This window comes from Lagenorhynchus albirostris, chromosome 8, assembly GCF_949774975.1.
Source record: "Lagenorhynchus albirostris chromosome 8, mLagAlb1.1, whole genome shotgun sequence".
Lineage (NCBI taxonomy): Eukaryota > Metazoa > Chordata > Mammalia > Artiodactyla > Delphinidae > Lagenorhynchus > Lagenorhynchus albirostris.
In genome coordinates, this window is record NC_083102.1 from 97,209,340 (window position 1) to 97,234,682 (window position 25,343).

At 58.6% G+C, this 25,343-nt stretch overlaps 3 protein-coding genes across 11 annotated transcripts in view; 2 read left to right on the plus strand and 1 right to left on the minus strand.

Moving 5' to 3' along the window:
• The window catches only part of LOC132524942 (tumor susceptibility gene 101 protein-like), a 104,007-nt gene extending 93,304 nt beyond the window's left edge, over positions 1-10,703 (minus strand). The window contains 1 exon segment of the mRNA XM_060157541.1: positions 10,331-10,703. Within this exon segment, the coding sequence (XP_060013524.1) occupies positions 10,331-10,703 (373 nt within the window).
• RAMP3 (receptor activity modifying protein 3) overlaps positions 1-25,343 on the plus strand; it is a 469,110-nt gene that overhangs the window by 254,169 nt on the left and 189,598 nt on the right. The gene's annotated exons all lie outside the window — the stretch shown is intronic.
• ADCY1 (adenylate cyclase 1) overlaps positions 10,713-25,343 on the plus strand; it is a 118,579-nt gene continuing 103,948 nt past the window's right edge. Inside the window, exon 1 of the mRNA XM_060156220.1 lies at positions 10,713-11,357. Coding sequence (XP_060012203.1) covers positions 10,713-11,357 — 645 coding nt within the window. The remainder of the gene's footprint in view (positions 11,358-25,343) is intronic.

Consider the following 25,343-nt stretch of genomic DNA (forward strand, 5'->3'; position numbering starts at 1 on the left):
CCAAAGGGGAGTCCGGGACTGGCTGTACCACCCACACTGGTAAACTCCAGCCCGGGCCCAAGGTGACTGCTCTGGGTCGTCCCTTTCTCCCGCCATCAGGAAGGAAGGAAGAAGTGGAGGACAGCCTGCTCCCCAGCCCCTGAACCATCCCACCCACAACTCCTCAATCAGTCTCCCGGTGGGGCTGACCGGGAGGTGGGGCTGACTCCCGGTGGGGCTGACTGCCTCCCACCCACAGTCTCTCAGGGCATTTGTGGGGGGCTCTCCCCAGTACTTCCACAATGGGCAGAGCACCCCATTTTCACAGCAGTAAGGGAATATCAGTCACTCTCCTTTCAAAATATTGAGGCTGAGAGAAGGGAGGCTGGCAGAGGTCTCACCCGGACAGGTGGAGGGTTCGCTCTGGAAAAGGTCAATGGCAGCAACAAACCCAAGGCGGGTGTAAGGCTGGAGCTGAGCTCTGAGTGGTTTGCAAAGTGAACTGGGCCCCCCACCCCAGTAACTCCCACCAAAATCCAGGTGCAGTGCCCAGGAATGCCCAGCCTGCCCACCATGCTCACAGGTGCAGGTGTGCACACAGGTGTGCATGGGGCTGGGGGCTGCACCCTGCTGAGCACTCGGGGACCTGGGCCACACCCCTTTGCATCCCACAAGCCTTGAGCAGTGGGCTCTGACATTGCGGCACCCTCACCAGTATCCTGATTTGTCCATCCCCCCCGGGGTGCAGTGGCACCTCCGTGAAGCTTGGATTCTCTCTTCCATGACTTCTTAGCATTCTAACTCAGTTTCTGCCTGGGAACTTTTATTTTATTTTATTTTTTAATTTTTATTTTTGGCTGTGCCGCGTGGCCTGCAGGATCTTAGTTCCCTGACCAGGGATCGAACCTGTGCCCCCTGCAGTGGAAGCACAGAGTCCTAACCACTGGACCGCCCGGGAATTAATACAGGATAACTAAGCATTTACCCCCTGCTTGCAACTCTCTGTGGGGAGAAGGAAGCCCTCCCTGCAGGGTTCCAGCTCTCTCTTTCTAAACAATACCTGACCAAAGAAAAAGTGCGTTGACCAGAGTTCACCAGGGAAGCCCAAGACCTGCTTTGCTGTCATTTCTGGCCAGGCCCTGGAGGCAGGCTCTGCATCTTCCCCCAGCAGGCCGGGAACAGGGACTTAATCACTGTGAACTGAAAACACATATAAACTGGCTTGCTTTTCTCTCATTGAGTACAATTTGTCTTGATCTGCACAAGAAATACAATAATATATTATTGTATATTGTAATAATACCCATTATTATTGTAATATTATTATTACAATAATAATGTTTATTTTGCCTATTTTACAATGGCCAAAGTCCTTCCCTGTCTGTTCTGATTTATTCATTAGTCCTCACAGCAAACCTGTAATGTGTTAGATTTCAATCAACCCATATTAAATTACATTTTCCTGATTATAAAAATTTGTCATAAAGAAATATTACTCAGCCATAAAAAGATACGAAACTGAGTTATTTGTAGTGAGATGGTTGGACCTAGAGTCTGTCATACAGAGTGAAGTAAGTCAGAAAGAGAAAAACAAATGCTAACACACAGATATGGAATCTAAAAAAAAAAAGGGTTCTGAAGAACCTAGGGGCAGGACAGGAATAAAGACGCAGACGTGGAGAATGGACTTCAGGACACAGGGAGGGGTAAGGGCAAGCTGGGACGAAGTGAGAGAGTGGCATGGACATATATACACTACCAAATGTAAAATAGATAGCTAGTGGGAAGCAGCCGCATAGCACAGGGAGATCAGCTCAGGGCTTTGTGACCACCTAGAGGGGTGGGATAGGGAGGGTGGGAAGGAGATGCAAGAGGGAGGAGATATGGGGATATATGTATACGTATAGCTGACTCACTTTGTTATACAGCAGAAGCCAACCCACCATTGTAAAGCAATCATTCTACAATAAAGATGCTAAAAAAATTTGTCATAAAATTTTTGTAAAAATTTATGCACAGAAACATGTATAGGAGAGGAAACAAACACCCATATTTTCACCCACAAGAGGCACGTGGACGCCTGGCTTCATGCACGTTTGCCGTTCTGGGTGCCTCGCCACAGGTGGGCGAGGGCGGCCTGAGATTCAGGGCCCCAGCGCTGGGCACACCAGGGACCACAAATGATTGAGTAGCTCGCTCTGACTCAGTGGCCATCACTGCTCTGAAACACGGGACCCTCGGTGCTGTGAGACTCAACGAAACTTAATGCAGGAACATTTGCTGGCTACTCGCTGAGGGGAGCTAAGCCCTGGGTGTGGAGGAGTGGGACGTAAAAATGAATAAGGAGTGGCCATGTGCTCCAGGGGTTCACAAGAGAGGGAGATGCAGGTAGCTAAATAATTGTCCTTCAAGACTGTAAGAGTTTCCTAGGGCTGCTGTAAAAAATTAACCACAAACTGGGTGGTGGTTTACAGTAGAAATGTATCCTCTCCCCACCTGGATGCTGGAAGTTCAAGATCAAGGTGTTGGCAGGGCTGCGCTCTCTCCGAAACCTGTAGAGGAATCCTTCCTCACCGCTTCCAGCTGAGGTGGTGGCTGGCCAGCCTTGGTGTCCTTGGATTGAGGCAGCATCACCCCAAGCTCTGCCTCCGTCCTCACATGGCCTTTATCCCTCTGTGTCTTCTCCTCTCATAAAGACACCTAAATGCAGGATGATGGCATCTTGAGACCCTTAACTAGAGTTAAGTAAGAACTTATTTCCAAATAAAGTCCCATTCTGAGGATCCAGGTGGACATGAGTTCCAGGGGGACCCGGTTCAACCTGCTACAGAGACAGATATTGATGAGTGTGGAAAGGCAGGGGAGCATGGAGGGAATCAGCGTGGGGCGATGGGGGGTCTCCTTTGATGAAGAGGGAGCCAAGTTGACCCTTAAATGGGGATGTGCTGACTGTGTTTTATCTTACCAGTGTCCCAGCCTTTCCCAGTTGACATGGCTCCAATGGGGCGCCAGGCTAATGTGTCTCCCTGATGCCCCCTTGCCTAGGGAGGACACAGGACCCCGACTCTGGGGCTGGCTATCGGGGACTGTGGGCTCCCGGCAGAGTGACTGTCCCAGCAGTGAGCACCTGGGGGCCGCTGGGCTGCCTTTGCTGGCGTGTGGAGGACAGAGCTGCCCTGGAATGACCCAAGGCGCAAGAGGCACCTGCCCTTCCTGGCGTTGCTCCCACGGGTGTCTGGAAAGCATGATTTGGGCCTCAGGACCCGTCAAAGACGTGCATAGATCCACCTGCTGCTCTGGTTTCCACTCCTTTCAGTTGAGCTGGAAGCTTTCTGGCCAATGCAGTGGGTGAAACTCTGCAAGGCAGAGGAGAGGTTTGGAGAGGGCATGACCATGCAGGTGACAGCAGGCAACAGGTAAAGCATCACCAGGCTGAGCTGGGGGCAACAGCACGCAGGTGTGTAGGGGAGGGGGCGGTCTGGGTGCTGGCCTGCCCTGCCTTGCCCAGAGCCCATTCATGCTACGTGCTGCCCGTAGGTGTTCTGCTACGTGGTGCCCGTAGGTGTTCTGTGGTCAAGTTAGTTGAAAGGCAGCGTTCAACCAGGGTGCGTGGGTTTCCTGCCTGCAGCATCTCTTGAAAGCTTTCAGACACAGCGTTTCTTTTCTTAGGGTTTTCCTCAGGACGTGTGTGCTGTAAAAACACGCTTGCGGGATGCTCTGAGGCAATAGGAAGCATCTTTTTTTAGAGCATGGAATGGATAAGACGCTTTCTACATTTTAGGGAAAACGTGCCAGCGACTGAGTGATGGGAGGGAGGGCGGTTCCAGTGGTCCTGGCAGGAAGTGGTGAAGACCCGGATGAAGACAGCTGCAGCGGGCGTGAGTGGAGACGCAGAGGAGGAAGCTATTTCAGGGGCCGGATTCACAGGACTGGGAAGCAGATTGGACGTGAGGCGAGGAAGGGAGGCGTGGAGGGAGGCTGCCGGGCTCCTGGCCGGGGAAAGGCAGTGCCTAGAGACGCAGGGAATCCGGAGCGGGCTGGGGTGGGGTCCCGCTCGCATTTCCTGTGGGCTGACCTGAGTGCTGTCACCAACACTGAGTGTGACCCAGAGCTGCAGCTCTTCAGCACGGAGAAGGGCCAGCTTAGCCAGACCCCACAGCAGTGAGCACGGGGCTGGCGGGCAGCAGCGTGGCTCTGCACCTGCCTCCACCCTCTGCAAAATGCACGGCTAGGAGCTCATCGCTCAGGTGCCCTGGGCTGCATTTACAGCACTTTAAGTCCCTTCCCTGTACAGCAGATGCAAAATGCATTTAAAAATCCTTCTGGAGTTTTGGTTTTCCTTTTAGTCACAGATGGCCTTTTCGGCCTCTGGCTCCTATATTTAACCTATTTAATGAGATTTCTTTTCCAGTAATTCCTGAAACTGGTAATCTCTAATTGGGTCAAATTCTCTACCCACAAGCCAGCGAGTCTATTTTTAGTGCAAATCCTCAGGCTGAAGCTTCCCTGCCTTTTGGGTGCAGCTGTCGCAGCCGACTCTCCGCCATGCAAAGCTTATTTCCACCCCGCTCCCCTGCACGTTTCAGGGTGCGCCTATAGCTCCACCCTCCTGCCTCCCCATCACCTCCAGCCCTACCCTCCCGGGGATGGTTTATACAAATCCACTTAGTGCCGGTCAGCTCAGGTCCCCCGGGTCACTACAAATAACCATCAGCGGCCGGCGTTGGCGCGGGGCCGAGCAGGCACCCTGCCTGTCGCTTTCTGTCCCCGTGGTGGACGGTGCACCAGGATGGGGAGTACTAACAGCATTGTTTCATGAACTGTAAGGACCCCGAACATCACTGGGGAATCCATAGAGAATCCCGACCTTGTCCTTGTCCTTTTCAGTCGGGGGACCCTGCTTGGTTTCAGGGTGCACGCTGGGCACTGTCTCTAGGGTGGGTGGCCCTTGTCTGTGCTGACCGCCCCGTCCTCTCTAGCAGCAGAGGTGACCGTCTGGGCACTGAGTCTGTCCCCTCCTTTCTCCCCGCTGGACAGAGCCACGCTCCTGTGCAGGGCACTCAGCCCCTGCGCGCTCACCGACTGAATGGAGAGCTCCTCTCCCTCGGAATATACCCACGCACACCTGCCTGGAATCTAATTTCTTTTGAACTTAGCAGAAAAAAAAATGTGATTTAGAGGAAACAGGAAGGGGATGCACTTGCTCTGGCTTGTTGAGGGAGGTGTGTTAGTTACATCAGGAAGGACAGCGAGGGCATTGCGGGGGCTTGGATGAGCTGCCTTCTGCACCCGCGAGTGTCCACTGTGGTCTCCCTCCCAGGGTCACCTGGACCCTTCCATCCTACCCGTGGCTGGTGTCCCCTCTCCTGGGGTCATCTGGATCCTTCCATCCTACCTGTGGCTGGTGTCCCCTCTCCTGGGGTCACCTGGACCCTTCCATCCTACCCGTGGCTGATGTCCCCTCCTCATGAGGCCACTTGCTGTCTCACCAGGATGACACAGGAACCTCGCAGGGACCCCGGAGGAGGTCAGTCCACACCCCCTTCCCCACCCCGAGTCTGGATTAATCATCCAGGCCCCACAGCGTGCTCTGGGCCTCAAGAGCTCGCGGCACCACGTCTCCCTGCTGCCGCCGGTAGCCCACTCTGCTGGGGGCTCAGGTGCTGTTCACAGAGCCCAGCATGGCCTGACACCACTCCGCTCACCACAGGTTTCACCCAAGGACATGCCCTGCGGCTGCTTTCTTGGGAGTACTTGCCTCAGTTGTGATCGCATATTTATCTGAGTGATTGCTGGGCTTGGCGCCGGCCTCTCGCACCAGCCAAGAGTCCTGCTCTGTTTGATACCAAATCCTAAGTGACAAGGGCAATCGGCAAAAGTGTCAGTCACACCAACCTCCGCCCGCCAGCCAGGTCTCCCTGCAAAAAGCTGGGACAGTCCGCTGTTATCTGATGCCTTCGCCCCTAGGCCGGCCGGCGACCCTGGCACGGAGGGCAGGACGCTGAGTCCCCCAGGACCGGCGAGCCCACCACCCTGGGGGGAGGTGAGTGGGAACCAGCTCCGGTGCCCCAGTTAGGCTTCTTCCTGCCAGCACTGCAAGGGACAGTGATGTGTGAAGGGACCGAAGTAGGCTGGTCGCCTGCCCGTTGGTCATCCATCCGCTCGTCCATCTGCAGTCCCTGCTTGGACTCGAGGACTCCCTTGCCCTCGGTTCCAGGAGTGGAGCGTCTCCCCCGGGGGCCTCCCCGGGCCTCGGAGTTGTGGTCCTGGGTCATGCATCCAGGCTTTCAGTTGGGAGAGTGAAGTGGCCTCCTAGTTTTCCGGTTAAGGTCGCTGGGGTTGGAGTTCTCTGCCCCCTTTTGACTGGAGGAGTCCTGAACAGATCCCCCGACCTTTTCTAATCGTGGTCCACAAATCATGTTCGCGCGTCCCTCATGCCCCAGACAGCAAGTCCACCAGGAGAGACCCGAGGAAGGCCTGAGAAGCATGCCTGTGGTGGGTGTCGGAGGAACATGCGTCCCAGGCACCCTGGAGGCTGAGCTCCCCCAGGTCACCTGGCTGCAGGGTGTCTCCACTTTAATGGCCCATTGAACCTGTCATGTGGGTCGTTTGATTACCTGGCAATGGTTCTGACAAAATTAACTTTCCTGAACGTAGTTTCTTATTGAACTTTCCCACTTCTTTCCTGACCAACCTGCATTTCCACAGTGGTTCAGAGTCAGTTCACTAGAGGTGGGTCTCTTCAAACAAACCCACAGGGTGAGCTTTGTCCCAAATACAGAGTGGCCAGCGGAATAAGAAACACTCGTCTGGAAGCCAAGTCTCTGGCCAAAGTCCGAGGAACTCAAAGAGTCTGAATGACACTTGACCCATTCCTGTGTGCATGGAACGTTCATTCATGAGAGGCAAAAGCCGTCCACTTTGTGCTTACGAAGTGCAGGCTCTGTGTGCATTTGGGCCTCTCTTCCCATGATAACCCTGTGAGCCAGGGGCTGTTATCTACTCAATCTAAGGAGGACATGAGGCACAGAGAGGTTAAGTAACCTGCCCAAAGTCACACAGCTAGGAAGGGTGGTGCTGGGATATCAGCCCAGCTATGTGACTCAGGGTCCACCACCCCTGTGGTGTCCGTGATGCTGGACCTGGCTCCAGGCTGGGCCCACCCTGAACCACGCCTACGCACAATCTGAAATTGGATTAGTTTCTGAGAAGGCCAGAGCCCTTGGCAGTTGTGAGGCTCAAATGCAAAGATACACATGAGATTCGTAAACAACAGGAAGTCAGACAGAGGCCCAGTGGCGTTACTGCCGCAAGAAGTACTGCCTGCCTGTCTCAAGTGAGGCGTCAGCTCTCTTTCTGAAAGTGGGGAGAGGACTCTGATACCCCCAGAGGAACCAGGAGGCCAGAGGTATACTAGTTTTGTTTTGCTCTTTTTTTGGAGAGGAAAGCTTTTGTTTGGTGACAAGGAGGTAACCGAATGCCCGTCTTCCCAGACCCGCAGGACACAACACGGCCCACGATGGTGCCCTGCATCGGTTCACCTCCGCTGGGGAGGACGTGCTCCCCAGGAGAGCAGAATTTCTCCTTGTGATCTTTGCAACCCCTTCACTGTTGGTCAATATTTACCCTCTGTAACATGGAACATTATCCAAGATAGACCATATGCTAGATGTATCACTCTGCTAGGGCCCCTGTAATAAAATACTGCACACTGGGGGCTTAAACGACAGAAATATATTCTCTCACGGAAGTGGGAGGCCGGAAGTCCAAGATCAAGGTGTGTGGGGAGGGCCACGCTCCCTCTGAAGGTGCTGGGGGAGGATCTGTTCCCGGCCTCTCTCTTGACTTCCAGTGTTGCTTTGGCTTGTGTGTGTGTGAGTCTGTCTGTCTCCAAATGCTCCCTTTGTATAAGGACACCGGTCATATTGGGTTAGGACCCACCTTACTCCAGAATGGCCTCATCTTAATTATATCTGCAATGACCTCATTTCCAAATAAAGTCGTGTTCAGAGGTACTGGGGGTTAGGACTTCAGTATATGAATTTTGGCGGCGGGGACACGACTCAAGCCGTGACATCCAGAGAGAGTATGGGATGTGTGCATTTGACTGTCTGTCAGATAACTTCCCTGCTAGCCCTGACTGCAAACTGCCCACGTGAGGCCTTCTCCTTTCCACCCAGAAGATTCGATGAGACAAGATGAACTTATGAACAGTGCGTGTCCCCACTGTGGCAACCCCTCCCACCAGCTGGAGTTAGGAAGCTGGATCCCTCACAGCTCACACGAAGCTCTGGTGTGTTCCTGTCCCCGGCATTGCACAAGCATCTCCGGGCCTCTGCTTCTTGGTCAACGAGACGAGGGTGACAGATCTTTTCTCCAGGATGCCAAATGGGATGATGGATGTGACAATGACCTGTGAACTGTACCCCATGGCCCTGGCTGCTTTGTCAGGAGGACCACGTGTGGCAGCAAGCAAAGGGCGTGGTGCCTGTGCCTGGATCCCTTTCCATCAACCCTGACATACACAAGCTCTTTAGAAAAGGAGTTGATGCCAATTTTGTCTATTAAATTTGTTGGCCAAGGGAAGAGTGTGCCGTTGATCTGTGAACTTTGCACCCAGGTCGCTTTGTCATATTTGTTTCGTTCTTACGTAGTTTGATCCGTTTTTGGATATCATTCAGCTTTCCTTTCATAAAATCATTAGGATAGAAAATATACTACGTCCTTTAACAAGAGAATATATTCTTGATACTCAGAACTTAAAAAGAAAAATCCTGCAGACTTTGCTACCATTTGGGGGCAGGGAGAAAACTAGATGATGGAAGTCAGACACTTTGCCACATGAGGGGGAGGCAGGTGACCTTCGTGGCTCAGACACGGCCCTCCCAGGGCTGCCAGCTCCATGTGAGGTTGGACATAAACAAACTGATGACCAGATAGAGTGGTGGGTATTAGGGGGGGAGTAGGAATTGGGCTGAGGAAGCCATTAGCTGGGTCAGGGGGAATCGGGAAGGCTTCACAGAGGAGGTGCCCTGTGTGGGGAGGCCATTTCACCAGGAGGGACCCGATGGCCACCAAAAATTTGCTGATGTGAACTGCTGGGGACATGGAGTGGAGGTGCCTAGGCAGAGTCTGTGAGGTGCTGTCTTTATAGCTATTGGCACCGGTAAGGGATTACTTTGGACTCTCACAAAAATGGCAACTTCATACGGCTCAACTAATACCGGTACCAGAAAGATGTGAAACACACCTCAAATTCTAATTCTTCACACCATTGTAAAGCAATTATACCCCAATAAAGATGTTAAAAAAAAATTCTAATTCTTGTGCCCACATAACAATATATGGTGCAGCGGCTCTTACCTCTAGAGTCCCTGGACCCCAGGGAGTACCTCTAAAACAGACCCATGCTCGGGCTGCATTAATTAAACCTGTTTGTCTGGAAGTGGGCCTTGGGAGGGCCTCCTGCAGAGGGCTAGCCTCCTGGTCTCGGGGACTTCCTGGGACCTCCTGGTCCACTGGGGGTTCACACATATGAGAAGCAGCACGGGGTGATGGAGGGGACAGGGGTTCTGCTGTGAGTCCTTACACCTCTCCACACCTCCTGGAGCCAGCTGCTGGCTCTGGGATCCCCATGGTAAAGGGCGGACAGAGGCACAGCCCCCGGGGCCACTGTGAGCACAACTAGGTGGAGGCCGGCACAAAGCCCCTTCCCTTAGAGTGAATGAATGAGTGTAAGCCGTGGGTCCCACGCACGCGCCATGGCAACAGTCCCTACATTTGTCCTGCTGGAAGAAAACATCTCCCCATCACTTGGGTTTCCAGTTTCCTCTTACGGCAAACTGCAGGGTCCCTTCTCCTTTCGACACCCACCCCATCCCTGAACCAACAACCTCCCAGCTTCTTCCCTAGAGGCCTCACCGCTAGGACTCTAACCTGCTCCTTCTGCACCCAGGTGGCACTGGCCACACGCCCCACGGCCCGAACTCCGGCTGGGGGCTCTGCTTGTCGGACTACACCACCTGGTCACTGCTCCTGCACCGCTGCACCCACTCACGGGGGTTGTAGGAACCAGGGCAGGACTTGCCCACAGCCCGCCGTGGGGAGGGTCCCGCGGGCAGAGGACCTGTGGGGAGATGCCGTGGCGGCCACCTTCCTCCCTGCCCCCGGGTCCTTGGGCATCGCTTCACCTCGCAGGGCCCTAGCTATGGATCCGCAGTCAAGCATGGGCCCCACTTTGCGTTCCTCTAGAATAGGGGACCCGCTTTTATTTGGGGGGCATGCAAGGTAAGCCCTCCCACAGGGGAAAAGCGCAACATTTCAGCATTTTTAACGCCCCGAGAGACAGCACAGTGCGTGGCACTGCGCACCAGTGGGGAAACTGAGGCCGGGAGCGGGCTAGGTGGGTGCCCGAGGTTTACGCGGCCCCTCCGGCGGCGGGGGGCCTGGGATGCGGCGTTGGGGTGCGGGCCGGGGCGCGCGCGTGTGCCTCGCGCGCCCAGGCCCGCGGCTCCGAGCTCGGCTGTCGCAGCGCGGTCTCCGGAGGACCGGGGCCGGGGCGCGGGCGGCGCCAGTGCGCAGGCGCAGCGGGCGGGAGGGGACGCGCTCGGGGCGCGCGCGCGGGGCAGCAGGCGCCCCAACTCTGCCCGCCGCGCCCCGGCGCCTCGCCGCCCGCCCGCCCGCCCGCCCGGCGCCCCGGCCGGCGAGGGGCGCGCCCGCTGCATGGCGCTGGGATGGCGGGGGCGCCGCGCGGCCGAGGCGGCGGCGGAGGCGGAGGCGGCGCGGGCGAGTCTGGGGGCGCCGAGCGGGCGGCGGGGCCGGGCGGCCGGCGCGGGCTGCGGGCGTGCGACGAGGAGTTCGCGTGCCCCGAGCTGGAGGCGCTGTTCCGCGGCTACACGTTGCGGCTGGAGCAGGCGGCCACGCTGAAGGCGCTGGCCGTGCTCAGCCTACTGGCGGGCGCGCTGGCCCTGGCCGAGCTGCTGGGCGCGCCGGGGCCCGCGCCCGGCCTGGCCAAGGGCTCGCACCCCGTGCACTGCGTGCTCTTCCTGGCGCTGCTCGTGGTCACCAACGTCCGCTCGCTGCAGGTGCCCCAGCTGCAGCAGGTCGGCCAGCTCGCGCTGCTCTTCAGCCTCACCTTCGCGCTGCTCTGCTGTCCCTTCGCGCTCGGCGGCCCCGCCGGGGCCCACGCCGGGAGGGCAGCGGTGCCGGTGGCAGCCGACCAGGGCGTCTGGCAGCTCCTTTTGGTCACCTTCGTGTCCTATGCCCTGCTGCCCGTGCGCAGCCTGCTGGCCATCGGCTTCGGGCTCGTGGTGGCCGCCTCGCATTTGCTGGTCACGGCTACCTTGGTCCCCGCCAAGCGCCCACGTCTCTGGAGGACGGTAAGTGCCGCGCGCGCTCCCGATCCGGTCTGGGACACACCTGCCCGGGAGGGACTGGGAATGCGGGGAGGAGGGCGCGCATCGCCAGGCTGGGCAGGTGGGGAAACTGAGGCCCCGAATTCGAGGGGGGACGTTCAAGGTCACTCAGAGAATTGGGGACACAGTGGGGGCTGGCACCCTGGGGCCGACTCTTTTCCGAGTTACAGTCCACAAAGCGCTCCTGGGTGTGGAATGTGGAGACCGGTAGACTAGTGTAGAGAGGGCAAAGATTGGCAAGGTCAGGCAGCTGGTGAGCGGCCAGGTGCGGCCAGAGCTCGGGTCCGACGCTGTCTGTCTGCGCCCATCCCCGCAGGAGGGACGAAAAGTAGGCGCGGGGAGCAGGCCAGGGCAGGCAGGATTCCTGCAGGCTGTGCGCACAGCCTAGGGTGCCTCTCCCTCACGCTTGGCGCCTGGAGCCCATGCGGCGCTCGCAGAGACCCCCTCCCAACCGTGCCGCCATGGGGGAGGTGGGAAGGGGGCAAGGACTTTGGCCCCCTCCAGCCACCCTGGCGCCCAGTTGTGGACCCGTTTGGGGTCCACAGGGACAGGGTTTGCCAAGGTCGCACAGGGCTGTGGTCTCTTCCGACCTGCTCTGCCGCAGCCGGCACCCAGGCTCGCAGCGCCTGAACTTTGTCACTGTCTTTCCCTGGCGGGCAAGATCGTTGCGAGGATCCCATGCCGGCTGCTGCCCGTGGGCTCCTCCCCAGCCCAAGGACCCCAGAGGTCTTGCTGCGTGGTGCTTTTGGAGCTTTTCCGTGCAGCCCAGCCTATCCCACCTGGGCTTGGAGGGCCCTGAGGGAGGGTTCTGTTTCTGCCTCTGGCTGCATTTTGGCAAGAGGGCGGGGTGGGTGGGGTGGGGTGGGGGAGCGCATCGAGGGAGAGAAAGGGGGAGATGGAGGAGATGGGGTGAGGAGGGGAAGCTGGACAGATCTGGCTTTGGGAGGAGCAGCTGGGGTGGGGGGAGTGATGGGTGTCAGACAGCTGGGGCTGGGGCCCCACTAAGGACCCACCACCCGAGGACCAAGGGAGGGGCCCCCAGACGGTGATGCCCAGGATGTACAGGGTCAGAGGGGCCCTGGGACACACAAGAGTGACACAATGCTGGACCTATATTTCAGGGCCCAGAGAGGCCAGTGTGTGGTGAGGGCTGGGAGGGGAGGAGGAGGGAGTATGTGGAGAGGGGCTGGGGGGTGGGGGGAAGAGAGGAAGGGAAGTAGGGGTGAAGGGCCGGAGGCAGAGAGGAGGCAGCGATAAAGGCAGAAAAAAGGGAAGAGGGCCAGAGGGCTGCGTGCCCCCAGGGAGGGGAGGAAGGTGATGGGAGGGGGGAGGGGGAGGGGAGGGAGAGGGGGGAGGGGAGGGAAGGGGGAAGGGAGGGGAGGGGGAGGGGAGGGGGAGGGGGAGGGAGGGGGAGGGGAAGGGGGAGGGTTTGTTTCTCCAGCAGGCCTCCTATGGGCTTTGAGTGCGGCTTGTTTGACCTTCGCAGGGGGCACCCCTGTATCTCTCCCCCAACAACCCTCCCATGTGTTGTGGTTGTCCCTCTCCCCCCCCCCACAGCCAGGCCCCCCCAGCAAGGACAACTTCCCTACCAGGACCGGGAGGGAGGCCAGGTCAGCTGCAGGTGGGGAGGGGGCCTGGACAGGCCTGGCTCAGTTCTGGTTGCACCCAGGGCTTCAGTCAGCTGCTTCAGTGACAGGCAATACTATTGTCTTCTTTTTTAATAACCAATGCTTTATGTAGCCTGTAGTCATTCCTTTTAGAGAATTAAAAGATTAAAACAGAGAGGGGGGAGGGGTGCGGGAGGGGGAGTCTGTAAAGGTGCCTTGGGCACTCAGAACTCTGCCCCTCCCCCAGGATAAGAGGCGCGCCTGTATTCTAGGAAGAAAGGGAGACCATCCTGGGGGCGTGGGAGTCGTAGGGAGCAGACATCTGGGCTTCACTGCTACTGGCTGTGATTCCCTGGGCAATGCAGACCCTTCCTTTTCTGAGCCTCAGTTTCCCCACCTGTCTAAAGGGCGTCGCAGCTCCCCTGTAGGGCTGTGGTGAAAGTTCGTACTGGAAAAGCACATATTTGAAATCTCAGGCCCCTTCTGAATCGTTTTGGCTTCTTTAGAATGTGCATATTCAAGCCCATGAGCCTGTACAGGTGGTGGTGATATTGACAGATAGATGGGGATGGATGCAGAGAAATACGTGGTGATCCGGCTGTATGGTGCCCCAGGGATCCTCCCTTCCAATTAGAAAATTCTGGGAGTCTGTGAAATCTGTCCTTGGTGAGCTCTGCAACTTGGTATTTGAGACCAGTGAAGAAGATAGCACCCACGTTTCCGAAGCATGTCCGCTGCTAATCACGCTTCACCGCCTCCCTGCCATCTTGCAGTCCACTCACCTGCTCACAGCGCTGCTCCCGCAGGATGGAATTTGGGGCAGGCAGAAGCCCTGCAGGACACAGGGTAGAGGCCAAAAAGCGGCAGAAGAAGGACTGGATGAATGAGGCGGTCTGTGCATGGGTGCCGCCTTTGCTGCCTATATGCAGCGTGTCATATGCTCGCTGGAGAAAGCGTGCTCTGGGGACTGAGACCGGGGTTCAAGTGTGGGCTCCCAGAGCCTCAGGCCCTCCGCAGGGAGGCTCTAAGGCTTTCTTGCAGCAATCCTGTGCCGCCCTGGTGTGTGGGGATCTGGGGACGCAGCCGTGTGCCTTTGGGCTCTGTAGAGCTGGGGCCAGCCCAGTTGCTGGGAGGCCGAGGTGGACATGCAGAAAGCCGGCCACGTGACTGCACTGCTGAAATTTGGGGGCCTCCACCCTTCCCCGAGAGGGTGTGGCTGTTGCTTTCCGCTAGAGCAGAAAGAATTTGGGGGAAATGGCCTTATTCCCACCTGGCCCAGCACCAAGGATGAGCCCCATGAATGTGGACCGGACTGGGTCCCCCCCCCCAGCCCCTTGCTTTCAGGGCCCCCCGGTTGTACCTAAACACAGTCAGTCACTTTTATTTAACTGGGCAACGTGTCAGAACTGAAGGCATCACGTTCAGGAACACCTGAGGCCTGCTCAGAACCAGCAGCTGGAGGGCATGGGGTGGGGGGGTGAGCACAGCAGCCTGGGGTCCTGGGGCTTCGAGGGCGGCGGAGGAGGGGCGGGGGAGATGCCAGATTTGTCCCTTGTTGACTGACAGAGCCTTGAGGGGGGAGGCTCTGGGAGGAGGTGACTGTGCTCAGGGACAGGTTGGCTGGGGAGTGGCGGGGAAGTACAGTCAGGGGAGTGCTTGCGAAGGTCATTGCCGGGGAGTGATGGTGGGGCAGGAGGGGTGTCTCTGGAGAAGGGTTGCTGGCTCAGGGTGCCTGCTCTGCCCCTCAGGCGCCTTGCCTGTGACGGGTGCAGGGCGCAGAGCCCCAGCTTCCACCCTGTGCTGACTCTCTCCCCAGGGCTCCCTCCCGGATGCCCGCTTTGTGGGCAGGTGGGTCAGGATTGCTGTCTCTTTTCAGAGGGGGGATAGCGAGGGTCCACTGCAGTGTGCAACTTGCAGTGCAGTCTGGTTGCCTATCCACGTAAAGGAAATGTGTTTAGTGCCTGAACCGCAGAAAGGGTAACAAATCGCTGCTGTGCTGGGGAGCTGGGAGCTGGCCAGAATTCCCCCTGCCCCTCCAGTTTGGGCTGAGCCCTTGAGGAGAACGTGAGTGCTGGCAGGTGGAGCCACGTGACCGCCGTCAGAGTCACCATGTGTGCTGGCTGCACCGGCCGCCACACGGGCTTGGGCAGCCATGCCTCCCGCCCCTGTGTGTCTCCCACCCCTCCTCCCAGACCTGTGCCCCTCCCTCAGCCCAGCGCCTCCTCAGGCGGGGCCCTCCCCCCCCATGGCCCCCTGCTCCACTGGCTGGCCCTCGTCCCCTCTGGTCCTCTGCACCTCCCCTCACCCCGCCTCCCTGGACCCTCTCCTGACCAGCCCGCCTCTGCAGCCGTGCCGCACAGCCGGCGCCTCACCCCGGTGGGGCCCCTTCTCCTCTGGCTGGGCTCTTTCCTAGGTGGGGCCCCTCTCCTGCTGCACGTAACCCCCCAGCCTCCTGACTGCCCCCTACTGGTCCCTCCCTCTCCCTCCCCTGCCCTGGCTGGATCCCATCACCCGCTGGCTCACCTGCCTTGGCTCCCGTCGCTGGGCAGGGCTCGGCCCCACACTGACTTACTGCCCCGGCTTCCCACCCCCTGCACATGACAGCCCGGCTGCTCCCTGAGCCTTGGGCAGTGTCCAGTGGCTCCTCCAGGCCTCCAGGTTCATGTCCAGCGGGCATCCCACAGGGCACACCTGATTCCCCAGCCCCCTTGTCTGCTGGGCGGTCCCCTCCCTAAACCTGGTCTGTTTCCATCACAGCTCTGTCATCCTCCCGCCAGGGCAGCCTGCTCAAACTGTAAGAAGCATCCAGAGCTGCCTACACCAGGGCAGCAGGAGCTGGGGCATGGGTGAGGGGGAACCGTCCTGGCGTCGGGCGAGGGTTCCCACCTGTTCCCCCTCTGGGCGGTCCTGTGGGCCCCAGGCTTTCCTTTGTGGCCGCAGGACCCCCAGACTGTCCCTGTGCTGGAGTCTGGCCCCCCGGTGGACCTGGTGGAAGGGACGGGGACCAGGCGAAGCAGACATGGCTGTGAAGCCTCGCAGCTGCTCGGGCTGGGGCACCTTCTCTGGACAGTTCTGTGATCCACGTTTGGGTGCCAGGCCCCGAGCTAGGGGACCAGACCACCCGCCCTCCAGAAAGTTAGTCTCTGGGGACCCCGATCAACAACTGGGACTGCAGTGTGTGCTGGGAGAGTGTGTGTGACCTTCGGAGGCGTGTGAAGGGGACAAGGCAGACAGGGGGCTCAGGGTGGCCTTCTGCGGACAGTGCGCTCCAGCCAAGGTCCTGGATAGATGAGGCCAAGGGGCTGCTGGACCCTGGGGCTGCAGGTGGCTGCCTGAGGGACTGAGCTGGTCACCACGGGGCCAGGGAGGAGGGCGTGGAAGAAAGGGCAGGTGCGGGGAGGCCCTGGGGCTCGGGCCACAAGGAATATTTGGAGGTCTTCCTCAAGCGGGTCCTGTGGGGAAACGTCCCCACCCGCTGCCCTTTCCGTGGGCTTACAGTGGTTCTGGGGTGATGCCCTTCTCCCCTCACATCTGTGAGGTCCAGAGGGTCAGGGCCCAGCCTCTGGGTTGACGGGTCTCCTGCTGGCTCTGTGTTCCTGCAGCTTGGAGCCCAGAAATGTCCTCGGATCATTTCCTGACCCAGATGGGGTGGGTTGGAATTCCCAGCACCGCGGGGGCTCTGCTCCGAGCTGTGGTGCGGTGGGCAGGGGACTTACCCTGTGCCTCAGTTTCCTCCGAGGTCACGCCCGTGGTTGTGTAGGTGCAGGTGGCCCTCTGGGACCGTGGCGTCCCCGCAGCGTGGGCCAGCACTCAGTGAAGTGGGAGTCTCCTCTTGTCATCACAAATTGAGCGTAGCCTATGACCTACGAGTTTTCCCTACCTTGGTGACCCTCTGTCTGGTCTTGGTCAGACGCTGAAAGAGACGCACAGGATGCCGGTGGCAGGCCGTCTGTCCGGACTGTGCCCTTTGGGTGTTCCCATCGCTTCCGGCCGGTGTGCTGTTGGGAGCCCTCCCGTAGCACAGCCCAGCAGCGGCAGCCAGAGGGCTGTGTCTGTGCTGAGGCCTCCCCAGGGCCAGGGCTTCGCTCGTCCACGTGCCAGGCTGGGCAGGGGCTGGCGGTGGGGCAGGAAGGGCCGCATGGCAGCCAGGAGGCCTGGGCCACCACCCCGCCCCTGCACCTCCAGGTGAGACCCTGTTCCCGGACTGCAGTCACCTTAGTTTGCACCGAGGGGCTGAGCCAGGCAGGCAGAAAAGAGCTTCCCGCCCCTAAAGTGCTGGGTTCCGCCATGTTTGAGGATGTGAGTCGCATGTGGTCCGTCGTCTCTCTCACACGCATGTGCATGCACACATACAAACACACTCAAGTGCACACTCACACCCACACAAATGCACATACAAGCACACTCACGCTCATGCACGTGCTCTCACACTCACGTGTGTACATGCATGCACACATAAACACACACCCTTGCACGCTCACACAGGAACACACCCACATGCACACTCACAGGCGTGCTCACACACGTTCACGCAACACACTCTGATTATTTTTACTGTTTTCCGGGTGGACGTGTCTCCCCCGAGGGAAATGGGGCCCGGGGCCCTCCAACTCCACGACCAGTGCATGAAATGACACCAGGCCCCAGGCTCTGCCCAGGTGGGGAGGTCGGGTGAGGGGGCCGTGTGTGTAGGACTGAGAGCCTTGGGGAAGAGTGACGAGGGCCGGGACCCCCACCGGCTGTGTCCCTCTGCCCTCTGTCTGCTTTGCGTCAGTCCAGGCAGGGCAGGCTGGGCTTCCTCGGGCTCACGTCCACGTGCGGGGTGTGGCATGGGGCTGACGCGGCGTCCCCACCCACTGCAGGCTGTCCCTCACTGCTGCGTCTGCGGCCCTCCGGTCTTCGTCCCCCCTGGATCCTGCTCTGTCCCCTTCCCTCCTGGACCCTGTCTTCTTGGATTGGAGAGTGGTGGGATCTGCCTTGATACCGAGCTGTCAGGGTTCTCTGGGCGGGGCTGTGCGGAGCATGCCTGTAGCTCTGGGGGCGGGGCCTCTGCGCGCGCCTGCGCGTGTTGTGGACGTGTGCGCGCGCACGAGTGCACACGTGTAATGTACGTGCCTGTGTGTGCACACGTAGGTGCCTGTGTGTACACACGTGGGTGCATCCTGGTGTGCAGGGATGTGAGTGTGTTCACGTGGGTGTGCCTGTGTCAGGCTTGGTACAGGGTCTGTGGTCTGAAGGCCCACAGCCTGGGCGCAGGGACAGCAAGCAGGGCCGCTGTGTGTCTAGGTCTGGAGTCGGGGGCACTTGCCGAGGTGGGCAGTGCAGCTTGGAAGGGGGCCTGGCCAGGCAGTCGCGGCCTGTGGGGATCCTGTGGGCAGCGGGGCTGCTGCAGGCCCAGAACCAGGGTGCTTATGAGGGATCCCAGGGGAGGGGCCCCTCGTGCAGGTAGGTGGAGGGGATGTCCAGGTGAGGGATCCGGGTGCAGTGGGACAGGATGCCCAGGAGAGTGACCCTGGGGACGGGACTCCCATCCATGGTGCGTCAGCGTCACTGGACATGCTGGGTGCTCCCTCCTGCTGTCCACACCCTGCAGAGGGGGAAGCCCTCCCTGTGGGCACGTTCCCAGTCTGAAGGCAGCTTTCTAGTTTGATTCTGAAGTACAGAGTGACTATATCAGGGTCCAGCTTTTCCTCTGCTGACGTAGACCCTGGCTTCCCGGGAGCACGGCTGACTCTGATGCACGGATGGGTCTTGTTGTTCATGCAGTGGCTCGTATGGGGCCCAAGGCACCATGTGCCCAGGGTGGGGGATGTCAGATGCCACACTCTGGACAAGGAGAATGACCGACCGCAGCAGGGCCTGCCCCCTCGAACCTGGGCCATGCCTGGGACCCTGGCCCTCCGGCCGGCGCTCCTGTGTGGCCTCTTGTCCCGTGCACTGTCCCCCTAGCGCCCTTCTCAGCAGCTGCCTGATGAGCCCGTGTGAGACTGCATTCTTCCAAGGGTGCTTCTCACATCTGCACTGGCAGTCTTGTGCTGCATGTGAGCATCTGAGGGAGGCGTCCGCTCTGGGACACTCTGACCACTGCTGCTGGGAGAACTTGGTCGTGGGCATCGGTGGGAGGGGGAGCCTTGTGCTGGAGTGATGACCTTCTGTGAAATCGTTAGCGCATTTTTCTTAGTGCCTTTGCCTAGTTCCCTTATGGGAGAAACACTCTCTTGTTAAGAGAAGGCGTTGCCTCCTGAATCACCCGTGGCCAAAGGGATCTGAAATGTGTGCTCTTTGAATTTGTTTTGCAAGGTGGCTGCTTTCCCAAACACATGTGCCCTGCTGCGTGGATGAGAAGCTCAGTGAGCACATCTGGGGAATCATTGGTTTAGCCTAAGGATCTGGAAATATCTCTGATGCTTTATTTTATTTTTTTTTAATTTTTAAAAAAATTATTTATTTTATTTTTTTGTTTTTGTCTGCGTTGGGTCTTCATTGCCGCGCGCAGACTTTCTCTAGTTGCGGTGAGCGGGGGCTACTCTTCGTTGGGGTGCGTGGGCTTCTCATTGCGGTGGCTTCTCTCGTTGCAGAGCACGGGCTCTAGGCGTGCGGGCTCGGTAGCTGTGGCTTGCGGGCTCTAGAGCGCAGGCTCAGTAGTTGTGGCGCACGGGCTTAGTTGCTCCGCGACATGTGAGATCTTCCCGGCCCAGGGTTCAAATCCATGTCCCCTGCATTGGCAGGCGGATTCTTAACCACTGTGCCACCAGGGAAGCCCCTGATGCTTTATTTTAAAGCAGATCCTTACCTGCAGGAATCACAAGTGGTTCCTGGGTACTCACTGTGTCCCGGGAGCACCCTGTGCAGTGGGACCTTTTCTGAAGTCCAGTTTGTTCAAGGGTCAGAAATGGGCAGTGGGGTGAGATCTTCTTTGTGGATAGAGTCGGCGTCCAGGTGTGTAAAGGTGAACGGAGGCGCTGAAATACTGCAGGTGCTGTGGATGGGTGGGTGGGACTTGGAGGCACACGGTCCTGTGGCCCAGCTCACTCGTGCACCAGCAGGTGGGGTGAGCCGGGACCCCAACACCAGGAGGTGCCCTTGATGAAGATGCCGAGGGTTACATAGCACTGCGCCTGGGTCCTCCCGCCCCTACCTAGGTGTGGTGACCACAGCCCAGTGGGCCTCAGCCTTGGGGCTTAGAAACCCAATGGCAGGAGCTCACAAGAGCCCATCAGCATCTTTTAAAAAATAACTTGTTTTTATTTTATTTTTATTACGGAAACTTCAATCATACACAAGAGTAGAAGGACCAGCGTGGTGATTTCTTGGGTAGAAGCCCTCAGCTCCAGCAGTTACCGACATTCTGCCCTTCTTCTTTCAAAAGATGGTAGCCCTAAAATACTTCTATTAATTGGAAAACAGAGCTAAAAAGCAATTACATTAATTTGACAACACACCTGTGAGTGATGTGGAAAAGCCAGCTCTGCTTGAAAAGACGACAAGAGCGCCACCCGGCTTGCGGTGACTGAGTAGAGGTGGGAATGAATGGGTCCCCCTGTGAGCACCCTTGGAAAGGAGGTGAGAGGGACCCAGGGGTCTTGGGGCCTGGCCCACAGACCAAACGCACAGTGGCTCGCAGGGTGGGGTGGGGGGCATGTGGGGAGTCAGGGGGTGGTGGAGCGGGGGGTGGGTGCGTTGGGCAGCAGCTCCCTCCTTGTCTTGTGACCGCACTGCCCTCTGTGACTGAGGAGGACGTCCTCGAGCCGCACCCTCGAGTCCACACACCTGGCTTCTCTGCAGGACGGGCCCCGGGTCCTGTGCTGGGGACAGTCTGGGCGGCAGCAGATTGAAAATGGATCAAGTTCAGTGGAGGAGTTTGAATGCTGAGTAGGGTTGATCTTGGGGTGCCTCGGGATTGGGGGGTCAGGAGGCCACCGAGTGAAAGGAGGGGAACCCTTGCGGGCAGAGGCATCAGTGAGCGGGAGGAGTGCCGAGGGGAGAGCGTGGGCTCCCCAGAGCTGCGTGCTGCATGGACCGCGGGGGCATTTGGGGTGCGACACGCTCTGTACGTGGATGGGGGAAGGGGGACAGGGGAGCGGCTGGCCTGGGAAAGTGGGCAGAGCACGGGGCTCCTCGGGTCTCAGGCCTGCCGTGGAGGCGGGACGTTGTCCTGGAGACCACGGGAGTGTGAGAGCAGCGACCGGGGGGTGTGGGTGCAGCAACTGGGGGTGTGGGTGCAGTGACGGGGGGACGATCTTCTGCAGATATTTGAACTCCTTTCCAAACTGCCATGAACCTTTTAAAATTTTTGTTTTTTTCTTTGTGGCGTGTGTGTGTTATTTCCCCTTATGAAGGGTCCCTCTGAGGACACCAGGGGCACACGTTTCCCGTTTAACTGCCCAGCTTGTAAATCTGAAGTGTCTGCCCTTCCTTCCTGAGGCCCTTTGGGGATGGGGCAGGGCCCTCCGGGTGGTCCAGGTCTGACGCAGGCGCTTGTGCTTTCCCTGTTTGGCTTCTTCTGTCTTTACATGCTTGGGGCTGACCAAGCGCCCTGCAGAGGAGCCTTTGCGGGAAGCCCAGCGCAGCGGAACTCCACTGGGGGACAGAGCGTCGGGGGTGTGAATGTCTGAAACTCAGCGCACACGTGCTTCAGCACCAACGGGGTGCTCGGCTCTGTCTCTCAGCTCAGCCCCCCGTTCTGAGCTGGCCCCTCAGGAGATGGGGGTTCGGGGGGCAAGGGTCCCAGGGGCGAGCTGGGCCCTGTGTCTACACTGGGCGTGGTCACTGTGCTGGGGGACTCTTAGCCAGGTGGGATTATGCCCCACCCGCCCGGGCCCTGTGGAATTGGCGCGAGCGTGGGGTCTCCCTTAGGGAAGAGGTGCAGCGCAGACCACACTCCTGGGCCCACGTGGGGACCAGGCCGTGAGAGCCTCAGCGGTCCTGGGGTCATCGTCCCCTGGGAAAGCAGCCCCAGGCCGGGTGTGGTCGTGCTGGTCACTTGTGTACCAGCCCCGGCCCAGCCTCGGAGCCCAGAAGCCAGTGGTCGGGCCCCGGAGGAGGGACTTTCTTCTGGATTGCTGTCTCCCCATGCCAAAGAGACGTCCGTTTGGCTAGTGTCCAGTGCTGGGGGGGTCCCCCCGGAGTGGGAGCCCCTTGGACATCCCCATCTGGGAGGAGGTCCTCTGAGGGGCACCGAGACGTGGCACTAGTCTTGCCCGGGCCGAGTGGCAGTTTCCCACGTGGGCCTTAGAGGCGCCCGGGCACAGTTCCACTGCTGCCGACTGCCGTCCGTGGCAAGAAGCCGTGGGCTCCCCTGGGCTGGGCAATTCTGCCCGGACTGGCTGCTAACTCCCCTGGCCCAGGTGTTGTCTTGGGGCCTTCCCGGAGAACCCGAGGGGTGATCTGCCGCTGTTTCCTTCCTGTGCTGAGCAGTGAGTGATGTTCGTGCCCCATGGGCTCGCCAGGAGTGCATCCGGGCTGGACGGGGCCCGAGATGGGATCACTGCTGCAGGAGTGGTGGGTGATGCCTCCCGATGCCTCCTCCCCTGACTCTCCATCCCTCAGCCTGTGGTCACCTGCATCTCTGAGAAGCTCACGGTGACCCCCGGCCTGTCTCCCTTGTGGTTTCTGCACAGCAGGTGCTAAACCATGTGGTCACCATCTTCAGGGCACCTCCGGCCGGGCCACGAGTTCAGAGAGCTTCATGGGAGGACTTTTTTTTTTTTTTTTTTGCTATGTCACGAGGCACGTGAGATCTTAGTTCCCCAACCAGGGGTTGAACCCGTGCCCCCTGCAGTGGAAGTGCAGAGTCTTAACCAACCTGCCAGGGAAGTCCAAGAGACCTTCGTGGGGAAAGGAAAACTCCTGAACCCTGGGGAAACCCCGGGGGTGGCCGGTTTGGAGCAGTAGATGCATTGGGCGTGTGAGGAAGCTCCCGTCTGGCAAGGTGCGGAGGTTGGGGGGACACCTGGTCCTAATGGTTCACATCAGGGGGGCTCCAGGTGGGTGGGCCCTGGGGGTTCCCAGGGTGGGGTGACAGGTGGTTGGCAGATGCCCTCCCCCAGTCTCCCTGAAGCGTCCCTTCCCACCAGTGATCCCATTTTAAGAAATCCCTTTGATCGGATGAATGGATACAGAAGATGTGGCACATATATACAATGGAATATTACTCAGCCATAAAAAGAAACGAAATTGAGTTATTTGTAGTGAGGTGGATGGACCTAGAGGCTTTCATACAGAGTGAAGTAAGTCAGAAAGAGAAAAATAAATACCGTACGCTAACACATATATATGGAATCTAAGAAAAAAAAATGTCATGAAGAACCTAGGGGTAAGATGGGAATAAAGACGCAGACCTACTAGAGAATGGACTTGAGGACACGGGGAGGGGAAAGGGTAAGCTGGGACAAAGTGAGAGAGAGGAATGGACATATATACACTACCAAACGTAAGGTAGATAGCTAGTGGGAAGCAGCCGCATAGCACAGGGAGATCAGCTCGGGGCTTTGTGACCACCTAGAGGGGTGGGAGAAGGAGGGCGGGAGGGAGACCCAAGAGGGAGGAGATATGGGGATATATGTATACGTATAGCTGATTCACTTTGTTATGAAGCAGAAACTAACACAGCATTGTAAAGCAATTATACTCCAATAAAGCTGTCAAAAAAATATAAATAAAAGAAGTCCCTTTGCTGAGTGCTGCTGCAGTGGGGGGCAGCTCCCAGCTCACTGCAGGGGTGCAGAGAATGTGTGGTTTTCCTGCGGGATGCAGGGCCCACAGTGGTCTGAAGTGGAGTGCAGTGGAGTATGGGCTTATGCCGCTCAGGTTTCCTAGCCGCGGGGGAGGTGAGCTCTTCGGGGGAGAGGGAGAACAGCTGCTTCGCCCCGAGTGAGCTCCAGCCGAGCCCAGTGAGGGACGCAGTGGCTGGCGGTGGGCGGGGGGCAGGGGGAACATCTTTCTGCTGGGCAGACGAGCAGTCCTTGGCCTAGCCATTGTACTTGGGAGAGGTGCTGACCACACACATGGCAGGGGTGTGTGTGTGTGCGTGCGTGTGTGTGTGTGTGTGTGTGTGAGACCCAGGACCCTGGCAGATGAGGACAGACTGAGTGGTCAGTCACCTTGACACGCACACACACGCGCACACACACACACACACACACACACACACACACACACACACACACACACACACACACACACACACACACACACACACACACTGGCTCTTTTATGCCCCCCAGGGACTCGCCATTCCTGTTTGTAATCTAACCCCAAAGATGGCAGGAAGGAAGCTAAGATGATGAGAAAATCCCAAAAGGGAGGTTTCTGATCTTCTCAACTATAGTTTTAATTTCAAGGGCTGGAGTCCACCTTTCACATCCTCCCGTGCAGGCCTTTCCGAAAGTCCCCTCACGCGGGCTCTCATGGCTCCAGTGGCCCCGCCCCCTCCTCCAGGGCTGGCCCTTCCGGATCCCTGTGTCCAGCCAGTGCCCAGGATCTCTGCTGCCGTCGCAACAGTCTGCTCACGTTCTGCCTGTGTCGCAGCCACTCCCTGACTCCTTGGCACCTGTGATGGGGTCCTTGTCCTGAAACCCTGCTGCCCTGAGAGCGTCCTGCTGCCCCTGCCCTGCCGCCCCTTCCACACTTCCCACTAGGCACTTGTCCCCACCTGCCCTGGGCCTTGTGTGCAGGACAAGGGGCGGGTGAGGCCCCGGCCATCCCCCGACCAGCCACAAGCCCGGCAGCCCTGAAGCCCATGACTGCCACCACCCGTGCAGGGCCCCCAAGGCCCATCCACCCAAGGCCTGGATCCAGAGATGTGCCCGTGGCCTGGCGGGCCCTGGAGTTATGTGCCTGTGTTTGGGACGTCCTGGCCTTGGGGCCTCGGGGAGATTTAACCTCTCTACGCCCGTGTCTTCCCCATAAATGGCAGGCCTCAGTTCCGGGCTCAGCCACCTGCCCAGGGCCTGCTTGGGGCCTGCATGGTGCCACCTTTGCTTCAGTTTGTAGCAGTCCCTGCTCGTGTGGCCTCCTGGAGGTTTACCTTCTGCCTCCTAGTAAAGGTAGGCCTGCCCTCCTCCCATAGCCCCTAGAGTCCTGAACAATGGGTTCTCCTCGGTTAAGTTACTGATCTCACAGCCTCTCATGTAAAATTCACAATGATGGGGCTTCCCTGGTGGCTCAGTGATTGGGAGTCCGCCTGCTGATGCAGGGGATGCGGGTTCGTGCCCCGGTCCGGGAAGATCCCACATGCCGTGGAGCGGCTGGGCCCGTGAACCATGGCCGCTGAGCCTGCGCGTCCAGAGCCTGCGCTCCGCGGCGGGAGAGGCCACAACAGTGAGAGGCCTGCGTACTGCAA